The sequence below is a fragment of the Clinocottus analis genome, unplaced genomic scaffold (assembly GCF_023055335.1).
Source record: "Clinocottus analis isolate CAN_PGR_092001 unplaced genomic scaffold, fCliAna1.0.p SCAF_13, whole genome shotgun sequence".
Lineage (NCBI taxonomy): Eukaryota > Metazoa > Chordata > Actinopteri > Perciformes > Cottidae > Clinocottus > Clinocottus analis.
In genome coordinates this window covers 1,229,951-1,247,292 of record NW_027175854.1, presented here as the reverse complement: position 1 = coordinate 1,247,292, position 17,342 = coordinate 1,229,951, and the positions used below count along the sequence as shown (strand labels likewise).

The following is a 17,342-nucleotide window of genomic DNA, read 5'->3' as shown; positions in this document are numbered from 1 at the left end:
AGCGCCGGAATTGACGTCTCAAAAAGCATAAATTTGGAACGATATTTTGTTTTAAGGAAGCATGAAATAAAGAAAGGGACGTGTTACTATAAAACCTGTACATGTTAAGATTCAAACTCGTTTCTGTGCTGTGGTCATATGTCTCCATCCAAAGTAGTTTAAAACAAATATGTGTCAATCATTTTGAGACAATCCAAGCAATAACAATGTGCACACACTTGCTCTTATTTCAGTACAAGCCAACTTTAACACTATAAACTAAACCTAACAGCATGTAATGTTCTGTCCACTTGTATCATTACTGCGTCGCGGTCTATTTTTAACCAACAAAAGAGAGACGCGGCGGCCGAACAGCATGACAACAATGTCCCGAGCAGAGCCCCATTGTGCGCCTTGAAAGACGGACACGTGCACCGCAACATAGCTAAGGAGAATGATGGGAGGGCAAGTGTGTGTGTGTGTGTGTGTGGGGGGGGGGGGGGGGGAGGAGGGGGCAGGAGCAGCACACACGCCTCCAGTCTGCCAGGAACTCCCCCTTCAGCACCCTGGACAGAGGCAGCGCGGACCGCCGGCTACTTCAGTACTTGAGTAAAGTCGCAGGCTGGAGGCTCACAGTCAGGTCAGCTGACGCTGCTCACGGTCACACACTTCTCCACTGCCGCCCTCCCGCCCCCCCTCGCCTCATCTCGAGCTTATCAACGCGGAATCAAAAGAGCAACTTGATGAATATTCAAAGTGTACGTCCTCGGCGGCTGACGAAAGGAGACAGGTCGACGGGCGTCCTTTTGAACAATTGTCAGAAAACAAGCTGCCACCGAAGAGAGCTCACCTCACTCTCGAGAGGATAAAATCTCCAGGAACGGAACGTCCGGGTTTGAATCTATCGTCCATATACGTATTGTTAGGCTTTTTTTGTGTGTGTGTGTGTTTTTTCCTGCACGCGTTTCGTCGCTGTACTTTCTCCCGTTGGATCATCGGAACATCATCAAAATGTTGCTTGAACACCCGGGGTCAAGCTGTCAAAACACCGGAAATTTCTCCCGGTACAATTCAGGCCAAGGTAAGAGCCCATTTCAACTTATTCACATATGAGCATGATGATTTGACTGGGTTTAAAGTGGTGTCCTGGGGTCAGTTATTGAGTTACAATTAGCCGTGAAATAGAGGATAATGCAGTAAATCGGCACAGCGGGACTGAAGGAGGCTTTTGTTTTGCTTAGTGAACTCTTGACAAGCGTGAAATGGGCCTTTAAACTGCTTTTATTGTCACACGAAAAGCAAGGACACTGACTTTTCCCACTATTCTTTCATCGTATGAATGTTCGATGTGGCCAGAAAACGGGACATATTGTATAGAAACATATAAAGAAGCCGGACAGTTTCCACTGTTATCCATCGACCCATGTTGATGTGTACACGGACTGTTTAGAGGCGCTTCTCTCGCGGTGCGTGTGGGAGACGTTATGAATCTGTAATGAGCCTTCATTGTTGGAGAACCGCACCAACAGATGTTACGCGCGTGCTGTCATCTCACACCGCCGCCTGCGCGCGTGTAACGAGAGCGCGGGGCGGCGAGATGCGCAGCCGGAGAGGCCGAGAGACCCACCGGGGCGACAGCAGCCTCTCCGCGGCCGCGGGACAGACTGCCAGCATACACACACACACACACACACACACACACACACACACACACACACACACACACACACACACGCTAACCACCGGCACAATATGCTCAACAGGTGACATTCCTGCCCCCCGACAGGTGCAGTTGCCAATGCAGGTGATGTTGTAAGAGTGGTCGGTTCGAAGCCTCCTCGTTATAGCTGAATTATTTGTGTCTTGTTTAAATATTGAGTGGCATCTAAAGACGTTTTCTGAGGCAAGTTTCGTGTTGATGTTCGTTGAGACTCAAGTAACACAAAACTCCTTTTTTATTTTATTTAAAAAAGGGGGAATTATGAGGAACACAACTCGGAAAATGTGATTGATTCATGTCACATTAATCATTTAAACTGAATTCACGAATTCCAATTCAAGCAGAAAAATCTAAAAATAAGTCGAGCGAAAATTATTCGTTCTTAATCGTCTTTGCAACTTTCTCAGACTGACTGAACATTATTATTATTATTATTCTGATGGTCATTTTCATCGCTATTGTTGTCACATTACTGTCGGACTCACCCTTTTCAAAAGTGAGCGATCAATATGACATCAACAAGGATTACAAAGCTGGAAAGTAAGAGGGGCCTCCATGAATCCCGCACACCTTTCTAAAAAAAAAACGTCTTTCATATACTTCTAAAATAAGGCAAATGGGACATTGATTTTGGATTCATCAGCGGCGCGCGCTGCTGTGGCACTACCGTGATTTCCCCAGGCGCTCTTTTGTGCCAAAGATCAGTGTCAATAAAATTCATTGGGGTGTTGGCCCGATCAACATGTTATTGAACAGCCAATCTCTCCTCTAAATAAACACTTGTCTTTGAGCACTCAACACACAGGAGATGGAGATTGTGTGTGTGTGTGTGTGTGTGTGTGTGTGTGTGTGTGTGTGTGTGTGTGTGTGTGTGTGTGTGTGTGTGTGTGTGTGTGTGTGTGTGTGTGTGTGAGAGAGAGAGAGATATTTAAAAATGCTTATTTAACTTTTTGATCATCATTCATGTTGTACACATTGCTCAATAATCAAACTGTTACAGTATTTGAGAGTAAAAATAAAAATAATGCTGCTCTGCTATTTTTTTTAATTTTTATTTACCAAAAAAAAGGGGCTATGTCTAAACAAACTGTCCTTTCCGCATGGCAGTACTGGAATCTGAATTCAAAATGGATCCGAATCCAATAGAAACCGCTTTGGTCGATTCACACATGAACAACATGACGGTGTGCACTTTCCTGGATTTATGTAAATATTGTTTGTAGAGCTTGTAGATCTGGTTCCTTCTGCTGCATGCTAACTTCTCATATTATTAAAAGTCTAATCAGAATTAGTTGCGGAATATTTTCCAATAATTGAATTTCAAACAAGTGAAACATGCATCCTTCAAACTGTAAAAGCATGAACACTCTTTGTATTCAACAAAAAAATACAAAATAGAAATCCATCACATCGTTCAATGAAATAAAACTTTGGGGAATACATTTATTTTAGATTTGGAGAAAACGATTTTTTTAAAAAGCACGTGAATAAATCGTCTTCTCGTGTTATTTGGAGGCATGTCGGCTCATTGTAACGCGTCTCCGAGTAACGTCACCACCCTGAACACAACCTCCTGTTCACTCCTCTTCCGGAAGAGGCCCTCTCGGTGGGTGACGTTAATCTATCTCCCTGTCGCCCGGGAAACGGCGCAGCGTAATCCCGCACAGGCTTCAACACCGTGAAGCGTACAAGCGAACTCCACTGGACACACACACACACACACACACACACACACACACACACACACACACACACACACACACACACACACACACACATTGACAACACCTGCCTATAGCTTGTATGAGTGTGGACATGTACAACAGTTGCATGTAAGCGTAAAGCATGAGCGATGGAAGGAGCACATGACGCGGAGATGCTCCAGTGAGGAGCTGCGGAACGTAACCGGAAGCCAAAATATCATCAATGTATTTGCTTTTTGCACTGACGATATAACACACACGTGTATCTTGTGATTACACACACCCTTAGTGTCTTTAAACAGGCCTTCAGTGTGGTTGAATAGGTGCCGTAATGGAGGATGGATGCTGCAGCTGTTCAGTCCTTTTTATTTTTCATTTTCGTTGCTTTACGCGTCAGGCTTGTGATCAATGATTCATATATATATTTTTAAAAAAGGTCGTTCAAATTTAGATATATTATATTTTTATATTTAGTGCACTAGAAACTGTTTTTTAATATATTTTTAGTCATAAAAAACGTGACATAACCTGTTATTCCTTCCGAATCTTCTGAAACACGTCGAAGACTATTGTTTCAATCACGTGCTCGGGCCTAAACTATACAAAGGTTGTATTAACGTGTGTTGACTGGTTGCATGTGTGTTACTCGTGATAACGTACATGAACATGAGTAGTTTTGAGGAGGAGGTTGGATCGATGCATCGAGCCTCACCTGCTCCAGAGCTGTGACTTAACGAGAGGCTTCCGTTGGGATTTGCACGCGTCTTTTTTCTCAATATTCCAAGTGGGCCCCATAAGACGAGCAATTTGCTCGGACACCTTTATTGGTTGGCACGGTGAGCCTACAGGCCGCAGCTTTCTAGTTTTACAGAGCGCGTTGAATTAATGATGACCTGGATACACCTGTTCGACGTGGCTCCCGCCACCAGCACTTGTGCAGGGCTTCGCTGGCGATACCAGAAGAAATGGTTCATTAATGGTTCATTAATGGTTCATGAATTGTCCGCAACAGAACAATAGGGATGCGATTCCTTGCACGGATGAAATATGAAGTGGTTGAACCTCTTTTAATTAGTAATACAGAGATCCGATGACGTCTTACTTGGCCTTTCAGTTGTCTTCATTCAGACGTTTTTTTTTTTTTGTAATGTCTCAGAAAGTTGTTTTAATCTGTCGCTGTTGCTTCAAGGAAACGTTAAAATATCTGAAATGGGTTTGGGGATGTTGCCTGCTGCTGTCCTGTGTGTCTGAAATGTACCTTCATGCATTAAAGTGGCTGTTAAAGCTGATTGCACGTGACAAAATAATAAGCAGCACTATTAGATTGACGAGCTATTAATTACCAATATAGTATATTATTTTATAACAAATGTATATATTTTTTTTAAATCTTGCAAACGTTTTGTCTGCACAATTACATTAAAGTCGATATTTGTATTTATTTTATTGAGCATCGTCATTCATGGCATGCTTGTGTAAAAGTAGTTTGGTTAAATACAGTGTCTGATTCATTATTTATTTTAAATAATTCTAATAACAGGTCTTATCAATTCAACACTTAGATAAAATGTGTTATTTATATTATGTCCACCAGTTAGTGGCATACAATAGGTGAAATACACAGTTTTAAAGTCAAGTTGTATTTATTATAAATAAGAGAGCCTAAGTTTTTTTTTCCACATGCCTCCAAAATATAAAATAAAAACAATCTATTCATGTAATATCTAAATATGTCATGCATGTGGTGATTTTGTGTCTGAGTTTGTGTTTCATGCCGAGTAGAAATACATGAATATCATATGACGTAAAGTCTTAAACACTTGAAGAGAATTAATATGTTTTTATTTTATTGCGTGTGTGTGTGTGTGTGTGTGTGTGTGTGTGTGTGTGTGTGTGTGTGTGTGTGTGTGTGTGTGTGTGTGTGTGTGTTATATTGAGCAATGCAATTGTGTTTATCGTGGTATTTTGTTATTTTACTGCATTTGGGGAATATTTATATTGAGACAAAAAGAGTGATGATGATGTGACGATAGTGGAAGGAGGAAGAGGTCTTACAAGCTATTCACGAATAAGTCAATATTATTTGATCCCCTATTGAACATTATATATTATTTTCCAACAATTTAAAATACGAAAAATAATGTACAAAAGAGTGAATCATTATTTCATCCCCGCAGCTGATTCCATCTTGTCCCCTTGCAGAAATCCCGGTGTGTGCAGGCTGCAGTCAACACATCGTGGACCGCTTCATCCTCAAAGTGCTGGATCGCCACTGGCACAGCAAGTGCCTGAAATGCAGCGACTGCCAGGCGCAACTGTCGGAGAAGTGCTTCAGCAGGGGCGACAGCGTGTACTGCAAAGAGGACTTCTTCAAGTGAGTACACTGTGAAAGAGAAATTACTGGAAAAGAAGTGGACTGCGTTTGTGAGCAGTAACCTACTGTAAACTATTTCCCAGTAAAATACGGTCCATTCATTTAAATATTACAGTCAAAGCTTTACTGTAAAAACATATTAAAAACACAGTAGTGCTGTGGGAAAATCACAGTAACTAAGAATATACTGTAAGAAATCATTGCACCAAAAAAATACTTTTTTTTTTTTTTTTACAGTAACTTACTTGTCAATGGCTGCCAGTTAATTTTTTTTTTTTACAGTGTAGCTTTCAAAACATACCAGCCATTTGAAACATTTTCTCCTCCGCAATTTCCCTCATTAGAAAAATATGAGATACACGTAGTTAAATGTTATAAATGTTATTATGTATTGATGGAAACCGTCTGATTTCCCAAAAGGAGATTCGGGACCAAGTGCGCCGCGTGCCAGCAGGGCATCCCGCCCACCCAGGTGGTGAGGAGAGCGCAGGACTTCGTCTACCACCTGCACTGTTTCGCCTGCATCGTGTGCAAAAGGCAACTGGCCACCGGGGACGAGTACTACCTGATGGAGGACAGCAGGCTGGTGTGCAAGGCCGACTACGAGACCGCCAAACAGAGAGGTGAGCTGCGCACAATGGCCGCCTCCACGTTTCTGTCACGGGCCGCCTGGACCGTGGAACCTGACTCTGGATGTCACGTGACACGCGTGTCTGCAGACGTGTTTTTAAGTGACTGCATTTTGAGTTGTGCGTTTGACGTGACAATGAGGTCACCCATAAACTCTGACCCACCTGTGCTAATTGCGTCGTTGCCCGCACGCAAAATCCGATCGATGGCGAACTGCGTCACGTGGAGGCGAGCTGCGCGCGTGCACGCGCACTCTGCGGCTCGAACGGATCAGCTTTCAATAACTCTTATTGTGGCGTCACGTGTGTGCCTTCCGGAGACAGAAATATAGAGGGGTGTGTGTGTGTGTGTGTGTGTGTGTGTGTGTGTGTGTGTGTGTGTGTGTGTGTGTGTGTGTGTGTGTGTGTGTGTGTGTGTGCGAGGGAGAGAGAGAGAGAGAGAGAGAGAGAGAGAGAGAGAGAGAAAGAGAGAGAGAGCATTTTGTTATTATGTATAATTGCATTACTAATCAGGTATAAAAACGTATTTAAATATCTACATGTTTTTAAATGCATGAAGGCAGGTGTTATTATTATATTTTCATTAAATTACTGGCAGTACATTTACACTCCTGCTTTTATTTGTGTGTACTTAAAGCAGTAATACTTTTCATGTGTTACTCAAAAACAAATTAGCTCACATCATAGAAAATAGTCACATCATAGAAAATGCATCATTGTGCTTCACAATCATAGTTACTTAGCCAAAAATAACTAATGTTAATATTTTCTTAGTAAAAATTGTAGTTTAAAAAAAAGTTCAATAAAGGCGAATTATCCAAAGCACATAAGTACCAAAAACACATAATTCAAAGACTTACCTACAGTAAAGTAATATCTAGTAGCCTCCAACATATTTAATGCACAACATATTTTAATTAGATACCCTGATTATATCAACCAGTGCCACAATAACTTCCCAGCATGCTCTGCTCCTGCAGGGCAGGCCGGTACAGTCAGGTTTTATCTCCCCATCTGTTTGTTTGAATTTACTGGCCGACACCAAGTGTTGATTTACGCGGCGACTTAATGCAAGTTTTCACTGAAAACACACACGTTTATTTTACTAATGAGAGGTCGCAATTACTTGGGCAGCATCCATCTGGATGATGGTTTTGTGTTTTGCTGTGCCGGCCAACAGATATGCACACATGATGCAATTATGCACAGGAAGCAGGTTTTGCTTTATAGGCGGAGGAGAATTTATCTATTCATGTTAAATCAGAAAGTTGGATATTATACGAGCGTGTTTCTTGTTTTAGTCGCTGTGAATATAGTAAAGATGTTCATGATAGTTACCCAAAATAAAAATAAAAAATGAATTAATTATTTTTTACTGTTTTTCTGTTTTCTTTAACGTCTTTTTCATATTTATCTTTTCGCTTATTGTCAACCGGTACGAAGAGCAGAAACCAGCAACAAATTCCATGTATGTGAAAATGTACATGGTAATAAAGCTGATTCTGATTCTGATTCTGATTACTTGATAGGAATATATTTTTCATCATAAATATGTTGTTGCGTTTTATAGAGACAACAATTAAAAAAAACTGTACAAGCATTACAGCAGCCAGATTATATTATTCCCCGAGTACATTTACTACATCCTCTAATTCATCTTATGTATTGTAAATTTAAGCAACAATTGTTCTGAAGACCCTGGCACCTTAGAACATGTACCGCTGTTGAAGCAGAATAACTAACATTTTGTGATGTCGCTTCATTTTTCAGAAGCAGATTCGACTGCGAAAAGGCCACGAACGACCATCACTGCTAAACAGCTGGAAACACTGAAGAACGCTTACAATAACTCTCCCAAACCTGCCCGCCACGTCCGGGAGCAGCTATCGTCGGAGACGGGCCTGGATATGCGAGTTGTGCAGGTAAGGTATATTATTATCCATTAAGGGCTATTCCATTAGTGTCCTGACTCCATTATTGAGGGACAACGGCGGCCGAACTGGCACGAGCCTACTGTACGCATAAGTGTGGGGGGATTTATGGCTCGATGGAGTGTTATGAAGTCCACGTGAAAGTCAGCACGGTTTAAGTGCGAGCTCGTTAACAATGCTCAGAGGGCCCCTCGCATATTGTCTGCTGCTCAGGAGCCTCGCGCCCGGCTGCTGGGTGGCGGTCATATATATTGTTTTATTTGCAAGGACAAAAGTAGAGACGGAAGCCACTAAAATGCAGCTCATTATTCAGGGGAAGGGAAAGGGGTGAAGAGGGTTCACTTTGGGAGGAATATCATTACGGAGAATGTGAAACCGCTTTTTGTGCTCGTGACTGAAATGGATTCATGTTGCGCGCGTGAGGTGAAGATTATTAAGAAATGGGCCATTTGTTTAATTTGTATCTGATTCCAAGCAGCGAGGCGTCTGGCGGTTGACGTTTATGACTATTTGCTTGTTTTCTCAAGATACAATTCATGAATCAGACCAAACGTGAAGAGACTAAACTTTCAATAATTCAAACCAGTGGCTCTCCAGCCTGTCAGCCCCCCGGTGTGAGGGCAACTTGTAGCTGCCGTGAAGTTAATTAAACGCCTGATAAATCGAGTGTACGCTGCTCTCGGGACGACTGGTCAGTGTTTGTTTCAGTCTCGCACCGAGGTGGGAAGCCTCGTCCCGTCCTTGAACATTAAGGAAAGAGCAGAGGACTTGTAAAGGACTTCAGCATGACGACCAAAAAAACAGTGTCTGCTTATGGTTTATGGCTTATTGTTCCTCAAGACTGAGAGGAATATGTAAACGAGGAGAATAAATGTACAAGAAAACCCTTCTTTTAATTTCTCTGCAACTGTCTCTGAGATGTATTTCTCGTTTTGAGTTCATAATCTCTCCGTGACAAACGGTCAAACGCATTTCTAATCATGCGTTTCTCCTCTTTTTGCCCTCCAGGTTTGGTTCCAGAACAGGCGAGCGAAAGAGAAGAGGCTGAAGAAAGATGCCGGGCGGCAGAGATGGGGGCAGTATTTCCGCAACATGAAGAGGTCGCGAGGAAGCTCCAAATCCGACAAGGACAGCATCCAGGAGGAGGGCATGGACAGCGATGCCGAGGTGTCTTTTACCGGTACGAAGCCAACAAAAACACCATCGAAAGATTTGAAAAAAGACTATTTTCCTTTTAGGAGTTTTATCTCTTCATACTAAAACATATTTGCCACTGTGTCATGGTTAATATGCTCAAACAGACAGTTTGGATTTGAAATATTCCATGTATGCACGGTCTGTTACAGAAGCTTGTAGTAACTTCTCACAAAGTTCATGGATGTTCAGCTGGTGAATTTCTGTCACTGATGAGCTAACTGCTAACACATTAGCATCCCGGGAGTCACAATATTTCTTCAAACCTCTTCTACTTGTCCGTGCACTGTGCCGATCACGCCAGCGTGGCATTTTGCTCCGGGCGTTGTTCATTATTTCATTTAATAAAGGAGGACGGGGGTAAAAGAGGACGGGGTAAAGCTATCCAAGCTAACAAAGCAAGTTAGCTCAGTCGCTAATACGTTTACATACTGTAGTTGATTTAAAAGAAAAGAGACGGCATGAAAGAAAAGAACAATAAATGCATGTTTCCATTGTGGACTTGCTGTCCAGTCTGACTAACACACATCACCTTTGTCCATCCGGTCCTTGTTGCACAGATGAACCGCCCATGTCAGAGCTCGGCCTCACCAATGGCATCTACAGCAGCCTGAGTGAGTCCTCTCCGTCCATGGGGGGCCGCCAAGGGGGCAACAACCACAGCGCCTTCCCACTGGAGCACGGCGCTCTTCCCTCTCAAGACCAGTTCCACGACATCCGCTCCAACAGCCCCTACGGCCTCCCTCAGTCGCCGGGGTCGCTTCAGGCGCTGCCCCGGCACCAGCCGCTCATCTCCAGCTTGGTGTACCCCGACTCCGGCCTTTCTATCATGGCCCAGGGCGGCGGGCCCGGGGTCAACCCCGCCGTGAGGGGCTCCATGAGCGCCGCCAACGGCCCCAGCTCGGACCTCTCGACCGGCAGCAGCGGAGGATACCCGGACTTCCCTGCCAGTCCGGCGTCCTGGTTAGACGAAGTGGACCACGGGCAGTTTTGATCGGTCAACTACAATAAAATTGGACTTTTTCTGAGAGGGGGGCGGGGGGGGAGTTTTGTGTCTTCTGTTGGATTTTAGGGATTTGAAATGAGTCACAGATGACGGTGATTGTGCAAAGGAAAAGACTGCTGTCACAAATACACTCACACTATCTTTGATCTGGATGGAAGGAGGGAGGAAACTTCATTTAAAGCCTAACAATTGTCCTTCAGTAGTGAAAAAAAATATGCGTAAAGCAAAAAATCTGTCAAAGATATGTTCAATATCCAGATACCACTATGAGCTTTTTAAAACATTGAGACTCAATCGTTTGGATTGTCATAACTCCCCGTCTTCATCCTCATCACTTTGTTTTCTACACTGTGTTCAGGTGCAGAATTCAGTTCAGAGTCTTTAAATGTCTGGTTGTTGCCAAATGTCTATATATATAAATATATATATAATGGTTTATCATTGTGGAGACTTTATTTTTATACAAACCCCTTCCTGGACGCAAATAGGAGCCCGGATATGAGGACTTTGTACATTCTTAACAGGGATAGAGGCAAAAATGTAGATGTTGTCTTAACGGTACCTAGGGGTCCAATTCTATGCATTTGTGTGTTCTCACATGTATGTTCGTTTGGTTCTACCGAAAACAACCCCGACCATGAACTTGCTGTAGCACCCGGGGGTCTGATGTATATGTTTGTTTATGTGGAAAATGTTTTATGTCTTATTTATTCCCGCTGGTAATAATGACAATGATTCCTGATTAAATGACAGGACTTTAATAAATTTGTCACCCAAATCAACAATGGAGTTCGATCCTTTCTGGTTGGACGAGTGGTGAAAGAACCGGGACACGTCTCAAAGTATTTAATACAGTTATGTTCATGTCTTCCATGCGACATCCATCTGCAGCATATCACAGCGCTGAGAGTGAAACCAGAGCGACTGTTCTGGCTGCATCTGCAAATTGCGTCTCTGGCTCACTCCCAGCACTGTATCAGAGGTTCAACAGCTCTTTAGTGGAGACATGTGATGCAGACAGAGAGTCAACTCATCAATTCAGAGATTACTGGGTCTTGTTTGCCCAAATGCTCCTATGGGAAAGGAATCTCCAATCCATTAGCCGAGCAGGGATCAAGTGCCCCTTGTGAGTTTCCTCATTTGTTTAGTTATTCAAAGTCAGGTTCAATTAAGTAGATTAAACAGTATATGTGTAGGTAGGTGCGTGTGTGTGTGTGCGTGTGTGTGTGCGTGTGCAATTGCAAGTTTATTTATATGCTTCTATGACGGCTCGTGTTAGCGATGCCTTCCACTGTTGAAGGTGAAGTTCAAGTGATATATTGGAAACATTTGACTTTCTTTAAAATATATTTATTCGTTTTATTTGTTTTATTTTTTATTTAAGTGTTGATTGTCTCTTAAGCCAAGAATTATGCTAAACATCAAATCAGTCTATTTTGAACAATAAAAAGTGGAAAATAACTTAGAACATTTACACGAGTACTGTACGTGCACTTTTGAAGTAATTTTTACTGACAGTCAATATTTACATCATATACTATTGATTTCATTTACTGCATATTTAGGGTACTAATGTACTTTTCCTCTGCTCCATTTCTCAGACAGCTTTAGGTGTTAGTTATGTTGTAGATTACAGACGAAACATGATCAACAAATAACATGAAATACTAGTATAGATTAAACTATCAAGCAAAATATAAAGTATTTAAAATGTTGTTTAAAAATGCATCAACTAATCTAACGTAGTTGTCATTATGACCATATTTTTCCTTTTGATACTTTATTGTGAGTATATTTGTTAATATGCTTCTATGCTTTTATTAATATAAAATGAACAATAGTGCAAAATCAGACAATTGTGTAACGTTACACACGGTTCTGCATGGTTGTGCGTCTTCTTAAGCAGCTCCATCACGTCTTAAATGCATGAAGGTGACGGCCAGCTGTCCTCAGACCTTTTGTTTTGGTGTTCAATCTCCGACTTCCTCCCCCGTTAATGGCCGCCCGCTCTGCTCCTCAGGTTCCCAGAACAAGGAAAGGAACACCAGACAGGATATCCAGCCCGTCCTCCCGGCTGAGTGGCAGGTATCAGTGTTGCCTCGCAAAAGCAACAGGTGTGTAACTTGACCCCAGGAGATTTTTTTGGCAAAGACAGCAAGGGGGTGAGAGTGAAGTGTGAAAGGCCGTGTTAAGCTCCTCGACAGCCGGCCTGTCCAGTGTTCTGAACTGTTTGTATTAAAGTCAACACATACGTTAAAAGTCGCTGCACGTACAGAGCTTTTTATTTGTTGTATAAAGAGTCTTTAACGTGTTGAGTGCATGGAATTAAAAAGTCAAAACAGACAAGCTGTGTCACACAGCAGGTGTGAGATGTCGGTGACCAATCGGTGAACTCTTCCTCGCAAACATCTGGGATTACCCCGCCCCACTCTTTCAGATTGAGTTGGAAATCCATCGTTTTCCAAGTAAGGAATTAGATTAAGTTGGGTGTGCAATTTGTCAGATGGGTTGTGGAGGAAGAAGGTGAGAAAAGGACAACAACGTGAATGCAGGCAGCTTCACAATAATTACGTAAATGGTGGGAAAACTATGTGAGAAAAGAAGCTCTCCTTCCTGGTGATGAAGAGTAAAGCTGTGAGGATGAGGATGCTGAGAGACACACAATACAAGAGGGATCCTGTGTCTAATATAATGGCATGTGTGAAGGTTATTAAAAGCAATTTCATGTGCAGAGACGTAGATAAATAGAAAATAAAGCTAAGTGCTACACAAACTGCATGCCTGCTGGTCCACGTGAGTTTTATGAGTCGCTATAGTTTTGAGATACTGAGCTTTAACTTTGTCACATCTCGGATTTATAATTTGATAATAAACAGGGAATAAATAGAGACAGGATTATCTGAAAATCTTTGAAATAAATAACTAATATCTACATCTGACCCTTTAATGTACGGAATCCAATCTATATTCTCAGGGTTTTAGCAAAAGGGTTCATTTCAATCACAAACCTTGATTTATAGAAACCTATATTTCTAAAAACATGGCAAAATTATTTATGACTGTTGACAATATTCTTGGATTTATGGCGTTGGATGTATCCATAAATCCCTCTTAAAAAACCTTTGTCTCTAAAATGACAACAAGTTAAACAATCATTTTGAACCTGACTTCATCCAAGAGTCATATCTCTGTTCCATAAATCTATGAAATAAGATAAAGCCTCATTTGCATTTCCAAACATGAAACCTTAAAAAACTTTGGAGGGAAAAAACAATTGTTTTGGTGTCAGTGGTCGACTGGGAGAGTTTACTGCTTGTATCTGTTTTCTGCATTGTCTTTTTTCTTATCTTTTATCTTATTTTATCTTATTTATCTTTAGGCTTTCCCCCCTTAAAGGTCTCCACATATTTTTACATGAAACTTAACGGTCGACGAGGAGAACAACTTTGTCTCGGCCTTTTCTCTTTTCTCACATTTAGCAAACATATTTTAGCTTATGGGCTGTTTTTATTTATTTGAATCAGTTTAATATGCACAAAACTGAGAACGTAAAATAATAAAATAATGAGTACTTAAACAATATATGTTGCATTTTAATGTTTCACCAACATGCCAGACATCTCATCATCATTGATTTTCCTCTTTCGGGTTTGCGACACCTCTGAGAGAGGATTTTGATTGGTCCTCGCTGAGACAAGTTTGTGATGGGATTAGAAATATGAATCCACCACGAGACCTTTTTATGACAAAAATATGTAATCCCTACATGCCTCCATGTGGGTAACTCAATAGCAAATCATTCTGAAGTGGAAGCCTCTTCTTGACAGAAGTGATCCGGTGTAAAGGAGTGAGCTCATGATATTTAAATGAATGACAGTAAACACGGCATTTAAGTTTCTAAATTACAAGACACAAGTGAAATTAGATTTCTCATAAAATCACCGGTGCTGACAGTATAACAATTATGCGACATAAACAACCAGGTGTAAATTATGAAATATAAATTAAAGTATCCCAGCGACTGTTAAGGCCTTTTTCTCTGCAGCTACTGTTAAACTGTTGCTTTTGACTGTCCTTTCTGTAAAGGACTCCTCCAGCCTGGCAGCACGCCTGGTGTCTCTCTCTCTCTCTCACACACACACACACACACACACACACACACACACAAGCCCCTCAGCCCCATGTCAGATGGTGCTGAGTAAATCAGGTCTGACAATAACACCTCCCTCGGGTCCCACAAATCACAGCTACAATTCAGACCTAATGGAGCGGCAACGGAGGGGAGGCCGCTTGCTTCGTGAATTTGTGTGTGTGTGTGTGTGTGTCTGTGTCTGTGTGTGTGTGTGCAAATGTATGCACGAATGCGTGGAAGCGACGTTTCATTTGGGGATCTCTGGAGGAGGGGAGCGATGTGGAGGAGAGACGACGAGGAGCACCGTGGATCATCTGCGGAACAGATATCCATCAATTATGGCAACGTGTTAATGAATGAGATCCTGCAGCGGTTGAGGCCTTTTGGCTGTACATTGAGGCAGAAATGGGGAAGGAAAAGGTGCTGGGAAAACTAAAAGAGATCTTCAATAGAAGATGTGATTTGGGCTTTAATTTCTCCAAGAAATGATGGCAAAAAAGTGACATTTTCTTTACACAAAAACATGAAATTTCATGTTTATGTTCAATGCCTGTGGTGAACACACAGAGGCAGACAAACTGCAAACACAGCACTGATCAACATGGTACTTTTGTTTATGCTGTAGATTAATGCCAGCAGCAGCATGAAAGCAATCCAACTAATCAACACGGTCATTAGCGTGTGTTTTTACTGACAACTTTAATCAAATCTATCACGGCTCCACCTCTCCATTACCCGCCGGACGCATAATTATCTCTTCATTTCATTCTTAGACGGGAATGCAATATCTGGTAATCTGTCTGCAACGGTTGACTGAAATGCATCCTGGGACATTCGTATTAGAAATGTATCGGCTAATGTATCACTCAGCGCGTCTTCTCCCTGCTGGCGTTTAGGTGTTTGTCATTTTTTATGCAATCTTCGTAGCACTTCATCCGAGCATTAGCGGCGCTGTGAGAAGCATACTGATGTTCACATCGCACGTTTGTTCAGGAGTCGTCATGAACGCCGCTTCACAGTTTCCATTGATCTGCATGAAGCCAGGGCGAGTTACCAAATTGCATGAAAAGGTGACATAATTCTAACAATTATTATTCTGCAAAATCAAGTGCATCTGTATTAATAACAGAATGATGTGGATGGAACACAAATCTTTATTTTTTTTTCTTAAGATGACATTTTTTATTTTCTCAGGCAATTTTTTTTTTATTAATAATAGAAAGCAAAGTAAGCAGCTCTTTTGCATTTTGCCGCTGTTTTGATAAATGACTAAAACAAATGATTATTCAATCTGGATTTAATTAATTTTCCATGGATCAACTAAATAATTGAGTAATCATTTCAGCATTAATTGTTTTTTTAGAGGCGATAAATCTTCCTTCTACATCTCTGTTGATTTATCGCAAACAAATTCAAACAAAACCAAAAGATTTAGCTGCTTGTTGTGGACCAACCTGTGTTTTTACAGACTTTTTTTTAATTTTAAATAAACGCTGATGCTTGAAAGGACTGGATTTTGCCTTCTTATTTCTGTTGTCAGGATTCATAACAGACCTTGTTTATATTTGCCTCACAGTGGGATAATCACCCGTTTTCTCATTAGGAGCCTTGGCTCGGCAGCAAAGGGCCATCTTGGGGCCTTTCGGCATCTATGAGGTGTTAACAGCTCCCCACGGGAGGCTGTCTGGCTCTCGCATAACCCTCGACCTCCCCGCCCACGAATGCAACACTCACCCAACCACTCAGACTCACAGATGGCCGCTGCACACCGGCAGCCATCGCACTTTTTCAATTATCGCTTCGCCCCGGGAAAGGCCATTGCTCAGCTGTCAACCGCTCAGAGGAGCCACAGCGAGGTCGGGGAGGAGCCACAGAGACATGGTGGGAGATTGAGAATTCCTGCATCCAAAAAAAAGTTGGAAAAACCCAAAGAACAGACACACACGCACACACACACACATGGCTTCCAACAGAAATCCAACCGGATATGCATTGTGTGACAGCGGCCATCAAAAGAGGCTCTTACTGCTGCAGCATCTGCTCTGACTTCAGGCTGAAGGAGGCGATAAATCACTTAGTGTAATTGCTGTTTTGAAGCCAGCCGTTGAAGTGGAAGCAAAGGAAGGAGAGGGTCGTCGAGGCAATCGCGGCTCACTTTTTTGTTGGCTGAAATGAAGGGAGGGGAGACGAGGAGGGGAAACCCTGCATGTTTGCTCGTTCTCATTCGAATGTCGCTTCATAGTGGGGGGAAAGAGGGGATTAAGCTTTTGGAGCGCTGTCTTCAGACAGACACATTCCTGTTGGATCTCAATATGTATCACTTCACCCATATGCTCCTTCTCACAACCCGTGATCGAGCCACCTGTCCTCCGAGAGTCAGAGTTGTGTGGCAAGAAGCAGGCGCATCCTTTGTGTGCACCATCCATCTACAACTAGGCAACGGCTACTCAGAGCCTTTGTCGTTGGAGAAAAAGAGAGATAATGACTGGAAACTGGTCGGAAATGACTCCAACAGTAACGCAGCCTGACAGCGCCTCTAATGTTTAATCCATACAACAACAAAAAACTGTAAACTAAGCTGTAGCTTCATATCTAACGGATAGAGATGAGAGTCGTATCGATCTCCACAAAAGCCAATAATTTCCCAAATGGAATTTTGTAAAGGCTTTTTGTG

At 42.1% G+C, this 17,342-nt stretch overlaps 1 protein-coding gene across 2 annotated transcripts; it reads left to right on the top strand.

The window, feature by feature from the left end:
• Nucleotides 1-990: 990 nt before the first annotated feature.
• On the top strand, nt 991-10,524 carry lhx3 (LIM homeobox 3). Of its 2 annotated transcripts, none has more exons than XM_068574515.1 (6): nt 991-1,060; nt 5,605-5,776; nt 6,197-6,399; nt 8,176-8,327; nt 9,345-9,516; nt 10,091-10,524. In XM_068574515.1, the coding sequence occupies exons 1-6, from the start codon at nt 991-993 to the stop codon at nt 10,522-10,524; spliced, it is 1,203 nt and encodes a 400-aa protein (XP_068430616.1). The 2 variants fall into 2 exon arrangements, with proteins under 2 accessions (XP_068430616.1, XP_068430615.1); XM_068574514.1 differs by having other exon boundaries at nt 991-1,066.
• The last annotated feature ends 6,818 nt before the right edge of the window (nt 10,525-17,342 follow it).